Source organism: Coffea eugenioides, chromosome 5 (assembly GCF_003713205.1).
Source record: "Coffea eugenioides isolate CCC68of chromosome 5, Ceug_1.0, whole genome shotgun sequence".
Taxonomy (NCBI): Eukaryota; Viridiplantae; Streptophyta; class Magnoliopsida; order Gentianales; family Rubiaceae; genus Coffea; species Coffea eugenioides.
In genome coordinates this window covers 44,958,064-44,973,920 of record NC_040039.1, presented here as the reverse complement: position 1 = coordinate 44,973,920, position 15,857 = coordinate 44,958,064, and the positions used below count along the sequence as shown (strand labels likewise).

General features: G+C 35.7%; 2 protein-coding genes and 1 non-coding gene across 3 annotated transcripts; all 3 read left to right on the top strand.

The window, feature by feature from the left end:
- Positions 1-236: 236 nt before the first annotated feature.
- Positions 237-343, top strand: LOC113772656. The gene has a single exon (XR_003468620.1). It is a non-coding gene; the product is annotated as a small nucleolar RNA R71 (small nucleolar RNA).
- Positions 344-8,528: 8,185 nt separating this feature from the next.
- On the top strand, positions 8,529-10,295 carry LOC113769911 (trans-resveratrol di-O-methyltransferase-like). The gene is made up of 2 exons (XM_027314230.1): positions 8,529-9,322; positions 9,908-10,295. Exons 1-2 carry the CDS (start codon positions 8,549-8,551, stop codon positions 10,220-10,222), a joined length of 1,089 nt encoding a protein of 362 aa, XP_027170031.1. The 5' UTR covers positions 8,529-8,548; the 3' UTR covers positions 10,223-10,295.
- Positions 10,296-14,177: 3,882 nt separating this feature from the next.
- On the top strand, positions 14,178-15,857 carry LOC113771821 (trans-resveratrol di-O-methyltransferase-like). Its single transcript, XM_027316378.1, has 2 exons — positions 14,178-14,960; positions 15,309-15,857. Exons 1-2 carry the CDS (start codon positions 14,178-14,180, stop codon positions 15,621-15,623), a joined length of 1,098 nt encoding a protein of 365 aa, XP_027172179.1. The 3' UTR covers positions 15,624-15,857.

Sequence of the window (15,857 nt, the reverse complement as noted above, 5' to 3'; positions counted from 1 at the left end):
AGGTCAACTCCGTCAACTGCTGCTGGATAGAGGATGTCTTTACCTCATTCACCTTGCGTATCGGGGCATCCTCCCTCGTACCAAATTGCTGCGAATTCTCCACCATTCCTTCAATTAGCTCCCACGCTGCTCGAGGGGTCTTGTTCACCAGTGCCCCTCTACTTACAACATCAATGATACTCCTGTCTCTGAAGAGTAACCCATCGTAAAAATATCGTATAAGTAACTGCTCACTTATTTGGTGTTGGGGGCACTTAATGCACAACTTCTTGAATCGCTCCCAGTACTCATAAAGCGACTCCCCTGGATGCTGCTTGATACCGCAAATTTCTTTCCTTAATCTCGCAGCTCTGGATGCAGGGAAATATTTATCTAAAATTTTTTTCTTCAACTGATCCCACGTGGTGATACTACCTGGTGGTAGGTAGTACAACTAGTCTTTTGCTGAATCCTTCAGGGAGAAGGGGAATGCCCTCATTTTTATCTGCTCTTCTGTGATTCCCGGGGGCTTCATACTATTGCACACGACATCAAACTCCTGCAGATGCTTATACGGCTCCTCACCTGGTAAACCATGAAAAGAAGGTAAAAGATGAATTAGACCAGATTTTAATTCAAATGGAGTGTTATCACTCAAACTCGGAAAAGTAATACACAAAGGCTGCTGATTTAAATTAGGAGTAGCCAACTCCCTTAATGTTCGGGCATTAGCCATGGTAATTTCTTCTCGATCCGAATCACTTGAGTTATCACCACGCAAGTCCGTTGACTCAACTTCTGGATCAAGTCCTTGAGATGCTACACTGGCTTGCTCCTCTCTGAGCTGTCTGGTTTCCTTTCTCGTTCTACGCGCAGTCTTTTCTACTTCAGGGTCAAAAATCAAGTCACCTGTACGAGAAAACCGAGGCATACACTAGAAAAATACCAAAAAATTAGAGCAAAAATGAACTTAAAAAGAAACAATTAATAACGCCAATCCCCGGCAACGGCGCCAAAAATTGACAGGTTGTCAGCCTGTGCAATAATAAAATTAAGCCTAGTTGCCAGTTAAAGTAGCCAAAACCCGATTCCAAGTACTGGAGCAGGGACTCTAGGTGTGCCATCGCTTGATCCGATATATCCGAATGGGATGGCTTTTTTTCACAAATAATTATGAATTTTATAGACAGGGCAAATAGGGTCGTATCCTCAGGGATTGGGGATATTTGTCTCTTAAGAAGTCCACAGTAACACAGGGGGGTGATTTTGTAGGAACGACGACGATCAAATAAATTCAAATAAGAAAGTAAAAATAAATAACTAACTAGAAATTAAACAACAATTCGCTGAACTTAGAGTAACAATAATTAAAGGCCTAAATCAATTAAAACAAGGAAACAATTAAAGATAAAATAAAGTAAGCAACTAAAAGTCAAATGGCAATTCACTAAAATCAAGGTAATATTAATTAAAGATCTAGCCAAGAAATAACTTCAGCAATGGTTCACCTAATTGATCATCGAAGCAAAGGCAATTCCAATTTTTTATCAATAAATAGGTTATAACTACCAAACAAGTGATGGCAGTCAACCCCTCCGTACTGGGTCGGTGATTAAGATACGTCCGTTAATCACTGCTCTAATTAGGAAATAATCTTAGGTACGTCCGTAAGATTTAATTCCCCAATTACCTTATGTATTAGATGAGCCCTATTCTAACCAAATAGCACACTACCAGGGTTATTTTAGATTAGCCCGCGTATTCCCCTGACACAAACCTAATCATGCCAGTTGTCACTATTTTAGAGCAATTAAACAATTACGGATTTAATGCCCTAATTGACAATAGATTACACAATCAACTAATTATTTGGATCCAAGACAATCAATTAATTAAATAATCATAAGCACTACAATCAAGAAATATGCGAATACCAATAAATAAAAGAAAAGATGAAATTAAATCGATCTCACAATTTTAGACGACCCAAAGCCTCCGTTGTTCCTTGACTAGAGTGAAGAAACTAGTTCATATTTGATGAACTAAGTCCACAGGAAGTTGGAACAAGAGTCGCGGCCATTGTCACAAAAATTGGGAAAACTCAGTTCGATCTATTCAAGGCGAAAAGCAAATTACAAGAAGCAATCGATTGTTTTAATGCGTCTGCCATACGAAGAAAAGAGAAACTATTCAAGGACCATGCGGAAAAGTCAAAGGAAAAACTCTAATTTCTCCTACCATCCGTGGAGAATATCTCCCCAAAAACTAAGAAGAAAAGTCAAAGGAAGATTCAGCTAAAGGAGAAAATCCAAAGCTAAGCTAAATGAGCTAAAGGTAGTGCTTTTTCTCCTCTGCGCCATTCTTATTCTAATTGCTGCCCAAGCTCTGTGCGGCGGCACCTCCCATGAGTCCAAGGCCCTGTGTCCGCTGCCCTCTTCCGCAAAATTACCAAAATGGGCGTTACATCTTCTTTTCCAAAAATGCCCTCGAGACAAACTCTATCATCTGGACTCCTTTTCTGTCAAATTGGCACTTGTTATCACATTTTTGTTCTACTCCCTGAAATAGATGCAAAATACTAAAAGTGAGTAGATTTTAATAATTAATCCACATCGGATCAGGTAATAGGGGAAATTAATAATAAAATAAATGATAAAATCGCACCCTATCAGGATATAATCTTTTTGTCCCTAAAAAATGGCCATGCATTTGTCACAAGCTGGATTCATGATAAACGTGATAAAAAATCTAAATTGCAACCAAATTTGATCGACTTGATTTTGTAAGGGACATAAATTTGGTATTTCAAAAGCGAAAGGTGGAAAATATTATTTGATGAGATGTGAGTGACATTTTGAACAATTTTCTCTTAGAAAAATATTTTCAAATATTTGTTGTACATAATTCTTGATTCATCTTTTCATTTTACATACATCGCATCATAAAAGTTGTTATAGTAAAGAAAATTCCTAAAAAATGCAATCCCTCTAATCTACAAAACTATTGATTTGAAAATTATCTAAGTGCTTGGATTTGTATGGATTGGTGATTCTTAATTATGTGATAAAGATTGAATAGAAATCATGAAGACCCACCAGGCCTTTGATTGGTGTTTGGTTCTTGACTAAAAGAAGAAAAAAAAAATTGGAGACTTGCCTGTGGGGGACTGATTGGTGAATATGACTTAGGAGGAGCCTAGGATATGTATGAGTGGTGGACCTTTGGAGTTTGGATTCTTTTCTTGTTTGGTATAGTAGGCTTTTACTCCTCGTTAACATTGTTGATGCCTTCCACAAGCCAACCCCATTATCCACCATTCTACTGGTGGTGTTTTATTTGTCTCTTGTTCTGGTTTGGTTTATTTGACGGTCTGGCAATGGTGATGCTGATTGTGGTCCTGCTGCTGGTTGAATGGTACTAATCTCTTCTTCAAGCGAGTTGATACAGATATCAAGTCAAATTTGGATCAGTGACAAGTTAAAATTGCTTAGGTCAATGTTAAATTAAAGTAGCATCACATTGATTTACTTGCGTAATTTGATGAATTATGACTAATTGAGAGGAACTGGATATTAGGCCATTATTGGATTAAGTTTTGTTTATGCTACTTTTAATTCTTAATTTCTAATAAGATGTTGAATTTACCGTAAAAAATCAATCTTTGGACAAGTTGTCTCGCCAATTTTGGATGAGTTGCAACTCATTGAAATGGAGTTGAGGTAGGTTGTAGATGGTTGTGACAAAGGTTAATTGAAATTTGTCAAATTTAATGCGTTTTTAGTTGATCTCATTGTGCTATATTTTTTTTTCATTTTTTTTACATATATATATTTCTTTTTGTCAATAAGCTCATTTTGATAGGACGTTGTTTGCTGACTTTGTTTACTTTATTCACAGAAATTATTGCTACGTTATTTATTTTAGCCTCGTGACCTGCGTTATAAATTCCAATTTCTACTAAACTTGCATTTGAAACCATTCAAGAGTGAAAAAAAAAACTAAAAAAAATTTGCTAATGAAATCATGTATTCTTATACTCATAACTAGTTGGGGTCCCCGCGCATTGCGCGGGCGTCAAGGGTTTTTTTTTTTTTTTTTTTTTCGATATTACTGCGTTCAGGAGCTGAGTGAGAATAAGTACAAGATAGCATTATAGAATTTGAAGTATGAGCTAGACATTCGTTTGTATATAAATATACCTTTTGCATTGCTGTTAACCGGCTCTTGAATAACTAATCCAGAAGCAGGTGGTACTTCAGCAAATAATATATTATTTGCAGTGGAAGTGGTACTTTGCATTTTTTGAAGACTTTCTGGAGATGATATTTCATCACATTGTATGTTGTTTGGAGCAGAAGTGACACTTTCCTTTTTTTTAAGATTCGCAGGATCTTCACTCGACAGGCAATTGGTAGTCATAGTAGTAGTTAACGCAGTAGCAGGAGCAGCATGGACAATTTCTTCAGTATGTTCTGATGCATGAGCACCAAAAGATAAGCGCAACTTTTTTCTATGATAAGCCTCTCTCTGCTTCTGTCGACGGATTTCCTTTTTTTTGCCAGACGATCTTGTTCCTCTTCAACTTTTGCTTGGTCACAGTGAATGCGAAAAGTCTCCCCAATAATCGATTTTTCAACTCGTTTTAATTGTTCATGAGCAGGAAGTGCCAAAAAATTATTTAATTTTCTTCTCTGATATGCCTCTCTTTGTTTGGCCAAGCGAATTTCCTTTTCTTGAGGAGAGAGTGCAACGTATTGTTCTCTTAGTTTTTTATTACGTTGGTTCTTTTTTGTAGTTACTGAATCAGCAGAATCAACAACAAACTTGGAGAAGCTCATTTTATTGGACAGCAAGAATCAAATAGCCAATAAATAAAAGTGCAACATGTAGTAATTCAAAACCAATAAGACATTCAATAAAGAGCAGAATAACGAAAATAAACGTGCATATAAAACCGAACCTGGAAGTACAACCGTTATCAATATCAGAGGGAGACTGCAATTGATGTAAAAGTTGCGACAGACTTGCACCGATAACAAGCAACTACTGAAGTTGCAGAGGGAGACTGCAATTGATGTAAAAGTTGCGACAGACTTGCACCGATAACAAGCAGCTACTGAAGTTGCAGATATAAGAAGCAAGAAAAGAGAAGCTTAGCAAATGAAGCTAGAAGTCAGCAAAGAAAGAAAGAGCATATTGTCTAAGAGCTGCAAATTGTTTAAAAGCTACAAAGAGGAAAATGGAAGACGATGAAAAGAACATGCAAGATGGAGAACAAAGAAGCCACAAACAACATTTATAGTGTTTCAGTAGAACCTCGAAGAACTATAGCTCTCGAAGGACAATAGAGTCATTAGATACTGTGATTGCTGTATTGCTGTAGGCCGGTCAAATAAGGATTTCAATGAGTTATCTTCTTTCACACAAAGAAAAGCCAGACGGCACAAAACTAAAACTCCACCTGGAATGCACAAAAACAATGCGGCGACACATATGCAATTTTTTCAAAGATATCAGATGTACAAAGAGCATGGTGAATATTAATGGCTTATGACACTAAACCACCGTCTATCCATATGAGATGATGAATTTTCTAGAGCAAAGGAACAAATGATGCTTCCCTCTGCATGCTAACAGACATGTGCCTCCATTTTAAATTTGTTCTCACCAACAAAGCAGGTGAACCTTTGATTGCACAAACTCCAACCATGTGGCTGTAATCCGGTAAAGGAAAAATGTTAATGGCTTATGAAGAAGAATGCTAATGGCTTATGACATTAAACCATTGCTGCATTGCTATAATGTCGTCAAACAAGTATTAATGGGCTGTGGCATGATACCACCGTCTGTCCACGTGAATTTCCTAGAGCAGAGAAACAAATGATGAAAGCAGACAGAACTTATCCCTACATTCTCAATTTTTTTCGACCAACAAAGCAGATGAAAGTGCAAGGCGAAAACTGTGCCAAAGAAGTAACTCCAACTGCTTCTTATATATGTGTATAGAAATTAACTTATACTAGACACTAATAATTGAGTCTGGCTCTTGAGAATATCTGTTCTAATTTTATTAGAGTTTCACTCTTGACGTATCTACTCAAAGATTCACTTAATAATTGAATTCATTAATTTCTTATCTTTCTCCCAAACTGTGCTGCACTCCAATGAACTGTTATTTATAATAGTAAGGTGCTGGACATGCAGCACCAATTTTCCTCATTAATCAAATGCTAGAATCCTGAAAATCCAATAAAATCTCATCCATGACAGCTCTAGATTCAGGCGTGGCTTAAGCAGTAAAACATTTGTCACATTCAAATCACAAAAATTGACCTTTGCTAATTCTTGTGACAAACTACTACTATGGTGAGAAAAGAAACAAACTCCTAGAAATGAATGTGGGCTCACATGTTGCCAAAGTCAGTGATGACTTTAATAAAGACTTCCAGATCAAAGAGTTATTCATTTACTTTGGCATCATGCCATGCTCAATTACACCCATACTTTATAGGTCGAAGACTCTAAATCTATGAGCTGCCAATTTTGGCTATATACATAACAATAAAACGAATAGCCCAAAATGACATGAACTTAGGCATGGCCACGGTTCCAAAACCGGTGGTTTTGGTTCCAGAACCGCTGGTTCTGGTTCTTCAAAGAGGTAGAACCAGAACCGCACCATATGGTTCTGGTTCTAGAACCGCCGGTTCTGGTTCTTCAAAGAGGTAGAACCAAAACTGCATAGTTCTGATTTCGGTTCCTTATGGTTCTCGTTCTGGTTCCGTATGGTATCCTACAATTTTATTTAATTCTTTATCCTTACCAATTTTAATACGAATATAACAATATATTTAAAATTTCAAATAGAATGTACAAAAATAAATACAAAATAAAGATCATATTTTAATTTTATTATTATTCTACAAAGTAAGAAGTAATAAATAGACAATACAAATTTTATGAAAAGTACATTACATTGTCAAATTAAAAAGTACATTACACTATCAAATGGTTGTCATGTGTTAACTTTCTTGAGTTGGACAATCATCAATGTTGAAGATTTCATTTGAAGAAATATTGCAAAAAATATTTTTTTGCTTGCTTGATTTTGAAGATGAGTTACTACCATCAAAACTTGCCATTTTTTGATAGCAAATAACCAAAAAAAAAAGTAATAATTTAATACTGCAAATTTTGGCTATATACATAATAATAAAACGAATAGCCCAAAATGACATGAACTCTACCTTTCATCAAATTCTAGTATTTGGTATTGATTAACAATAGCTAGTATTAATTTCAAATTCAACAGAGTTGTAAATCTCTCATAAAAGGAAGGAAAAAAAAAAGACGAAAGATTCTTAACCATTGCGATAGATCAGACTCCTGTGAAATCTAAATTTTCTTAAGAATGACATATCAATGTAAGTTTTTGTGCACTTCCATGCCATCTTGCCAACTCTGCACAGTGTGAATCAACCATTGGCACAGTTTTACCTACCAAATCAAGAAGCCCCATCAGCCTTGTGCATTGTGTGGTTTTGTAACCATCTAATATGCCTCGACATAAAGAACCAAATCTTGTAATTTATGAACTTTCTATCAAAATGTCAGAGATTTACTGCTTAGGTAATCCGATCGAACATCATATAAAAAGGTAGCTCTTGACGCTTGGTCTTCCATCATCTAATCCCAACAATCTGTCATTTGGCTGTACTAAGATTGACATTGATTTTTTTTTTTTTGGTCAATATCTACTATCTAACGGGTTCTTTTACTGGATATGAAATTGATGAATGGTTCACACCAAAAATTGTATGTTGCAGAAATTGTTCGGTATCAACACGTGCACTTGTAAACACCTGATAGATTAATATAATGCTCAAATGCCATATTCACAATCAGTTTACAGAAGTACCTCTTCTTTGTGCCCAGGATCCTGGTAGAAGTAAAAGAGTACACATATGGATACAGAGGATGTAGACACGAAGAAAGTGAACACTTGCTTGTTATATTTTGCCCCTAATTTTGAGTAAGTTTAGATACACTTTGTAGCCGCATGAAAATGAAGCCTTACAAGTTGAGTTCTATCTAGAACAAACTGTTTGATATAAATTTTATAATTTTATATATAAATTTGTACAATTTAGACGTGAATTTAAATTTGTTAAATTATACGAGTAAGTTGGTATAATATTCATGATCACATCAAAACAACACAAATTTATGTTAAATGTAAAACGAATTACACAAATCGATTTGAATTCGGCAAAACTCAACTTATGAGGCCTGATCCTGATTGTACAAATTAGGAGATTGGAGTTGCTAATTAAATACTAGCATGTGCTTTGGTAGTTAAAGAAAAGGAAACTGGAAAACAATTAACTTGGCTGCCCGCAAGCTATTGGTCGTCGAGGCTGATTGCTTATTCATTTTTTTAATCCGTCGTTGTCAGTATGATAGAAAAAATTATTGCAACATGGTTCATATGAATCCCATACCCTGCCTATAAATTGCGAGCTATACAATTCACACGACCAAGAAGAAACAATCATAGAATCTCAAAAAAATGGATTTGGCTAGAAATGGTGACCATACTGGTGAGCTTTTGCGAGCTCAAGCTCACATATGGAACCATATATTCAACTTCATAAATTCCATGTCCCTCAAATGTGCAATTCAATTAGGCATTCCAGACATTATTCACAAACATGGCCAGCCAATGGCCCTTCCTCAATTGATCGATGCTCTTCCCATCAATAATGCAAAAGCCCCTTTTGTTTATCGTCTTATGCGGATTTTAATCCACTCGGGATTCTTCATCAAAGCAAAGATTCCCGGTAATGAAGGCCAAGAGGGGTATGCACTCACTTCTGCTTCGAAACTTCTACTAGCAAATGACCCTTTTAGCGTGACACCGTTTCTACTTGCCATGCTTGATCCAATCTTGACTGATCCATGGCACCATTTTAGCCAGTGGTTTCAAAACAATGAAGAAACCTCATTTCATACCTGTCATGGGACATCACTTTGGGAGCTTGCAGGTCGCCAACCGCAGCTAAACCAGTTTTTCAATGAAGGCATGGCTAGTGATGCCCGGTTGGTTAGTACCATGGTTATCAAGAATTGTAAGGATGTTTTTATGGGGCTGAATTCGTTGATTGATGTTGGGGGTGGAACTGGAACTGTGGCTAAGGCTATTGCTGATGCTTTTCCTCATCTGCAATGCTCCGTGCTTGATCTTCCTCATGTTGTTGATGGCTGGGAAAGTACTAAGAACTTGGCCTATGTGGGAGGTGACATGTTTGAAGCCATTCCTCCAGCAGATGCTGTTTTATTGAAGGTATAAATCAATCAGAAATAGTTTATTGGTTTAATAACTAACTTTGTGTACTTTGCTTCAGTTTCCACTATTAAACTTCACCTGTTAAAGGGACAAGTGTCAATTTCAAGTAAACAAGAAAATATGCTTTGGGCACATGCTTAATTTGGAAACTGCACCATGAAGAAAAGGATAAACAAGTTTTAACAAATACAATTTAAATACCCTTTTTATTGTTTTTAATTTCTTAAGATAGGATCTAGTACTGCTAGTCGTATCTTATGATTAATAGAACAAACTGTGTTTCATTTCCTCCGGAATAGTCAAGGTATGGTTTCCACGTTCAAAAATGAAATTTTATACAATGGAGTGATACATCTTTGCCCCTTGTGTATGTGATCAAACATTATATCACCTTATTACTCTTCATTCACTAAACTTGGTGATACTTTTATGTTTTTGGCTGATGAAAATAACGATAGTCTTGCTTTTTAACTTCTCCCACACTATCTACCATTTTCTTTTAATCATTTTAGTCAACAAGTTTTACATGGGATATATGAGTTTTCTGACACATTCTTCAATGCTTTATGATGCTAATGGCAGTGGATATTGCATGATTGGAGCGATGAGGAATGTGTACAAATACTCAGGAAATGTAAAGAAGCAATTCCTAGCAAGGAAAAGGGAGGCAAGGTGATAATTATTGACATGCTGCTGAAAAGCCAGCAAAATGGAGATGATGATGCAGAGGCTATTGAAACCCAATTGTTCTTCGATATGCTGATGATGGTTGTAGTCAATGGAAGAGAAAGAAATGAGAAAGATTGGGAAAAGCTTTTCTTTGAGGCGGGCTTCAATGGCTATAAGATAACTCCAGTACTGGGCTTGAGATCGATCATTGAGGTTTATTATTATTAATAAGTTTCTTGCACTTTGTTTGTGCTAAAGAGTGATGGATCTATATTCAAGGCCTTCAAAATAAGTTTCCTTGAACATGTATTGATGCTATGATTAATAGTGAAGGAAGTATAACTCTTCAAATGATCTGATGGTACAGAATTATCAACCTAAACTGCAAAACTCATTTATTTTCAAATATCATCCATCAGTTCTTCATACAACATCTGGGCTGCTTTTATTTTCCACAAATATGTTGCTGACAACTTATGACAGGAAAGGAGATTATTTTAAGCAATCTCGGAAAATAAAAGGTTTAAGTGGAAAGAATTCTTTTACCATCAGCTCACAAGATATTCTACGCCAATAGAATTTACTGCACAGAAATGACCATTAATTCTGCAATCAGGATTCTTGCATTAATCATCAATGTTTTCAGTGACCCAGAAGTACAGAGGAGCTAAATAACTTGAGGTGGAGAAAAAATGAATTTCTTATCCTGAAGTAGAAACAGACCCGAGCAATATCGGTGACGAACGGTCTAAATTGAGAGTATACAAGTCAGCATCTCTCTTGATGTGTCTAGCAATTGGTTTAGAGATTTGCTTTCCAAGGCAAATATTTCTAGCTTTGCTGCTGGGAATATCATTACTTCTACTCTACAAAAAATTATGAACTTGGAATAATATCCATGCACTTGGGATTTGTCCTGACCAATGAAGCTGAATTATGTGAAAAGGATTGAGGAGAAAGCATTAAGCCCCACCAAATGTTGGAATTTTGGACTGAATGAAAACAGTGGTTTTGAGGACTGGTGGTTTAGTGTGTGTTTGAAAGCTGAAGACCCACCAGGCCTTTTGATTGGTGTTTGGTTCTTGACTAAAAGAAGAAAAACCAAAAATTTTTTTGGAGACTTGCCTGTTGAGGACTGATTGGTGAATATGACTTACGAGTAGCCTAGAATATGTAAGAGTGGTGGACTTTCGGAGTTTGGATTCTATTCTTGTTTGGCATAGTTGGCTTTTACTCCTCGTTAACGTTGTGGATGCCTTCCACAAGCCAACCCCATTATCCACCATTCTACTGGCGGTGCTTTATTTGTCTCTTGCTCTGGTTTGGTTTATTTGACGGTCTGGCAATGGTGGTGCTGATTGTGGTCCTGCTGCTGGTTGAGTGGTTCTAATCTCTTCTTCAAGTGAGTTGATACAGATATCAAGTCAAATTTGGATCAGTAACAAGTTAAATTTGCTCAAGTCAATGTTAAATTAAAGTAGCATCACATTGATTTACTTGCGTAATTTGATGAATTATGACTAATTGAGAGGAACTGGATATTAGGCCATTATTGCATTAAGTTTTGTTTATGCTACTTTTAATTCTTAATTTCTAACAATATATATGTTGAATTTACGGCAAACAATCAATCTTTGGACATGTTATCTAGCTAATTTTGGATGAGTTGCAACTCATTGAAATGAAGTTGAGGTAGGTTGTCGATGGTTGTGACAAAGGTTAATTGAAATTTGTCAAATTTAATGCGTTTTTAGTTGATCTCATTGTGTTATATTTTTTTTCTTCAATTTTTTACATATATATATATATATATTTTTCTCAATAAGCTCATTTTGATAGGACGTTGTTTGTTGACTTTGTTAAGTTTATTTACAGAAATTATTGCTACGTTATTTATTTTAGCCTCGTGACCTGCGTTATAAATTCCAATTTCTACTAAACTTGGATTTGAAACCATTCAAGAGTGGCAAAAAAAAAACTAAAAAAAAAAAATTTGCTAATTAAACCATGTAATCCACTTCATAAACTCTCTTTTCCTCGGTGTGTGATTTATCTTCGTAAGCAGATATTAACATGGCCTGCCAATTCATTGCTCTTCCAATCAAGAAAACAGCAGCACTTTTTTTTTTTTTTTAGTCTATTTGTCTCAACTGGATTTTATCCATTCAGACTTCTTCATAAAAGCAAATTAGCTTCCTGATAATGAAATGTAAAGGGTTATCTGCAGACACCAATATCCAGACATTTGCAAGTAATGTTGGGAACAAAACCAAAAGTGACAAAACATAATTAAAGATCTTTTTTTTTTTTTTTTACACCAAAGAAATGTGTATATTTTTAAATCTGTGGCGTGATAATTCCTTTTTAAAATGTAAGAAGCCCAATGTTCCTATAATAGAGGAACCCTGGGAAAGTATTGCCAAGCAGTGGTAGGTTTTGTAGGCCAAAATGGTGCAATGTAAGTCCAAATGACAGACTATTTGCACCACAACAAATTTAGCAGCAAAAGTCGTGAAACAAACTTTAGCCCATTCTGGCGTTCAAAATAATATGACGGACAAAAGTTTAAATTCTTCAAATATCTAAAACCAAATTTTTTACAAATTTATATTTTTTTCTTGTGAGGATTTTGGTTCCTCTAACGCTTGTATAAACTTTCCTTTCTCCATTCATACACTCAGGAGGAAAGCTATCCAAAATTACATGCATCAAGAATGTCTGTCAGAAAAAAACTGTTGAATTGTAGTGGACTCTAGTATCAAATTAATGGATTAAATCTTCTAATAATGGAGGCAAATAAACAGTTTTATTCTGCTGAAAGATAAAATTAACTTATACTAGACACTAATAATTGAGTCTGGCTCTTGAGAATATCTGTTCTAACACGTTGCCAAAGTCAGTGATGACTCTAAAAAAGACTTCCAGATTAAAGAGTTATTCATTTACTTTGGCATCATGCCATGCTCAATTACACCCATACTTTATAGGTATCTAAGAGTTGCAAATTTTGACTATATACATAATGAAAAAACGAATAGCCCAAAATGACATGAATTCCACCTCTCATCAAATTCTAGTATTTGGTATTGATTAACAATAGCTAGTATTAATTTCAAATTCATCAGAGTTGTAAATCTATCATAAAAGGAAGAAAACATGGCTCAAAGTTCCAATTAAGAAACTGATCCCTAATTTAAGGATGGGAAGAAATGCAGTTTTAGTCTTCAATGTTTAGTATCTGTGCAGTTTTAATTCATTCAATTTTGACAACGGCTAACTTTGAACAATAAGAATAACTCACGTGATGATATGTGACTAATAAATTAACCAAGAAACAATAAAAAGAAAATTTAATTTAACAAACACGTGTCTAATTCCATCAATAATTTAAAAAATTCATCAATTATCTTCAATCTATTTCAAATTGAAAATATTGGAGACCATATTTGTTTTTATTGAAATTTTTTTAGGAACTAAGTTGCCTCAAGTGTCAAATATTGGAGACCGGATTTATTTGCGTCGAAACATTAGGAGCTAAAATTAGACAGGTGCCCAACATTACCAACTAAAACTGTATTTCTTTCTTTGAGGACAAGAAGCTAAGATTCTTACGCATTGCAAATTTGCAATAGGTCAGATTGTTGTGAATAGCAATTATGCCCAAGAATGATGACACACCAATGTAAGCTTCCACTCAACCATGACTCAAAAGTTGTCACTGTTTAAATTTCTTTTTCTTCGTCTTCCAAACAAGAAAGCACCAGCAGTAGCGTGAATTGTACAATTTTCTCAAGTGATAATACACGTCGAGACAAAGAACAATTAATTAATTTGTACTGATTATACACTTGAATTTAAGCAAGTCTCTAGAAACACTGAATTATTGCACCAAGTAGGAGACTAGAGTAACCCATATACTCGTATATGAATTGGTCAAGAAATGAAACTGATATAATTGCCCACAAGCTATTCCTTGTCGACAACAATCAGCTGCCTTTGGTTCCTTGTTTCTGAGTTGATTTCATTGTTTATTGATTTTTCTAACAGGGTTGTTGTCAGATTATTAGAAGAAATCATTGCAACGTTATTCATGTGACTCCCATTCCCCGCCTATAAAATGCCAGTTCTACTTGTAATTCCCACAACTAGGTTTTATTTTTTATTTTTATTTTTTATAAAAAAAATGGATTTGTCTAGAAATCTTGGTGATCATGGTGGTGCGTTTTTTCAAGCTCAAGCTCACATTTGGAACCATATATTCAACTTCATAAATTCCATGTCCCTCAAATGCGCAATTCAATTAGGCATTCCAGACATTATTCACAAACATGGTCAGCCGATGACCCTTGCTCAATTGATCGATGCTCTTCCCATCAAGAATGCAAAAGCCCCTTTCATTTATCGTCTCATGCGGATTTTGATCCACTCAGGCTTCTTCATTGACGCAAGGATTCCTGGAACTGAGAATGATAATCAAAAGGGCTATCTGCTTACTTCTGCTTCTGAGCTTCTTTTAAAGACTAACCCTTTCAGCGTTACGCCGTTTTTACTGGCCATGCTCGATCCCATCTTGACTGATCCATGGCACCATTTCAGCCAGTGGTTTCAGAACAGTGATGAATCCCCATTTTATACTTGCCATGGGAGGCCACTTTGGGAGCTTGCAGGCCATGAGCCGCGGCTTAATCAATTCTTTAACGAAGCAATGGCTAGCGATGCCCGGCTGGTTAGTAGCCTGGTGATCAAAGATTATAAGCATGTTTTTGAGGGTTTGAATTCCTTGGTGGATGTTGGAGGTGGAACTGGAACTTTTGCTGAGGCAATTGCCGATGCTTTCCCTCACCTGAAATGCACTGTGCTTGATCTTCCTCATGTTGTTAATGGCCTGGAAAGTAGTAAGAACTTAGCCTATGTCGGAGGAGACATGTTTGAAGCCATTCCTTCTGCAGATACAGTTTTATTGAAGGTATGAAATCGATGTTGCTTGTTTTTTAGTCGACAAATTTTTTTAGGAGTTTTATTAGATTTTAATACTTATTGCCTGAGTTCATAAAATTAAAATTCACCAATTATAAGAAGTGTCAACTTCAAAGGTAGGATTGAGTAGTGGAAATTGAGTCCATGCTTAATTTAAGAACTGAATCATGAAGATGGGGAAAACAAAAGGAACAATTTTTAAACGTCAAATTGATGGCATGTATTTGGTACCATAAGAAAATAGTTTGTTTTTGTTTCTGACGCAAAAGCTTTAGATGGGGTGTTATGCTTCAGACAAAATTTTTCTTTCATTGTGATACAATTTGCAATCAAGCAGTGGATATTGCACGATTGGAGCGACGAGGAGTGTGTACAAATACTTAGGAAATGTAAAGAAGCAATTCCTAGCAAGGAAAAAGGAGGCAAGGTGATAATTATTGACATCTTACTCAAAAGCCAGCAGAAAGGGGATGATGATCATGAGGCGATTGAAACCCAACTGCTCTTTGATATGCTGATGATGGTTCTACTCACAGGAAGAGAAAGAAATGAGAAAGATTGGGCTAAACTTTTCTTTGAGGCAGGCTTCAATGACTATAAGATAACTGCAGCATTGGGCTTGAGATCTATCATTGAGGTTTATTATTATTAATTAACAAAGTTTCTTGTTAACATTGTTTGTGCTAAAGATCTAGTGATGAATCTTTAGTCAGGGTATTCGGAGTAAGTTTTATTAAACATGTTATATAAGTTTGCTGCCAGGAAGGTAGTTGAATTTTAGTGACCAAATATGTCAAAATGTGGGAAAAGAATCGAAATATTTGTACTTCAAACTTTACTGGGATGCGTCCAATTCCCAGCCTGGAATTCACAGCAAGCACATTAT

Coding starts and splice junctions, on each gene's coding strand:
- LOC113769911 (XM_027314230.1), top strand. CDS start 8,549: ATGGATTTGGCTAGAAATGGTGACCATACTGGTGAGCTTTTGCGAGCT. Junction 9,323..9,907: donor CAGATGCTGTTTTATTGAAG/GTATAAATCAAT, acceptor TGCTAATGGCAG/TGGATATTGCATGATTGGAG.
- LOC113771821 (XM_027316378.1), top strand. CDS start 14,178: ATGGATTTGTCTAGAAATCTTGGTGATCATGGTGGTGCGTTTTTTCAA. Junction 14,961..15,308: donor CAGATACAGTTTTATTGAAG/GTATGAAATCGA, acceptor GCAATCAAGCAG/TGGATATTGCACGATTGGAG.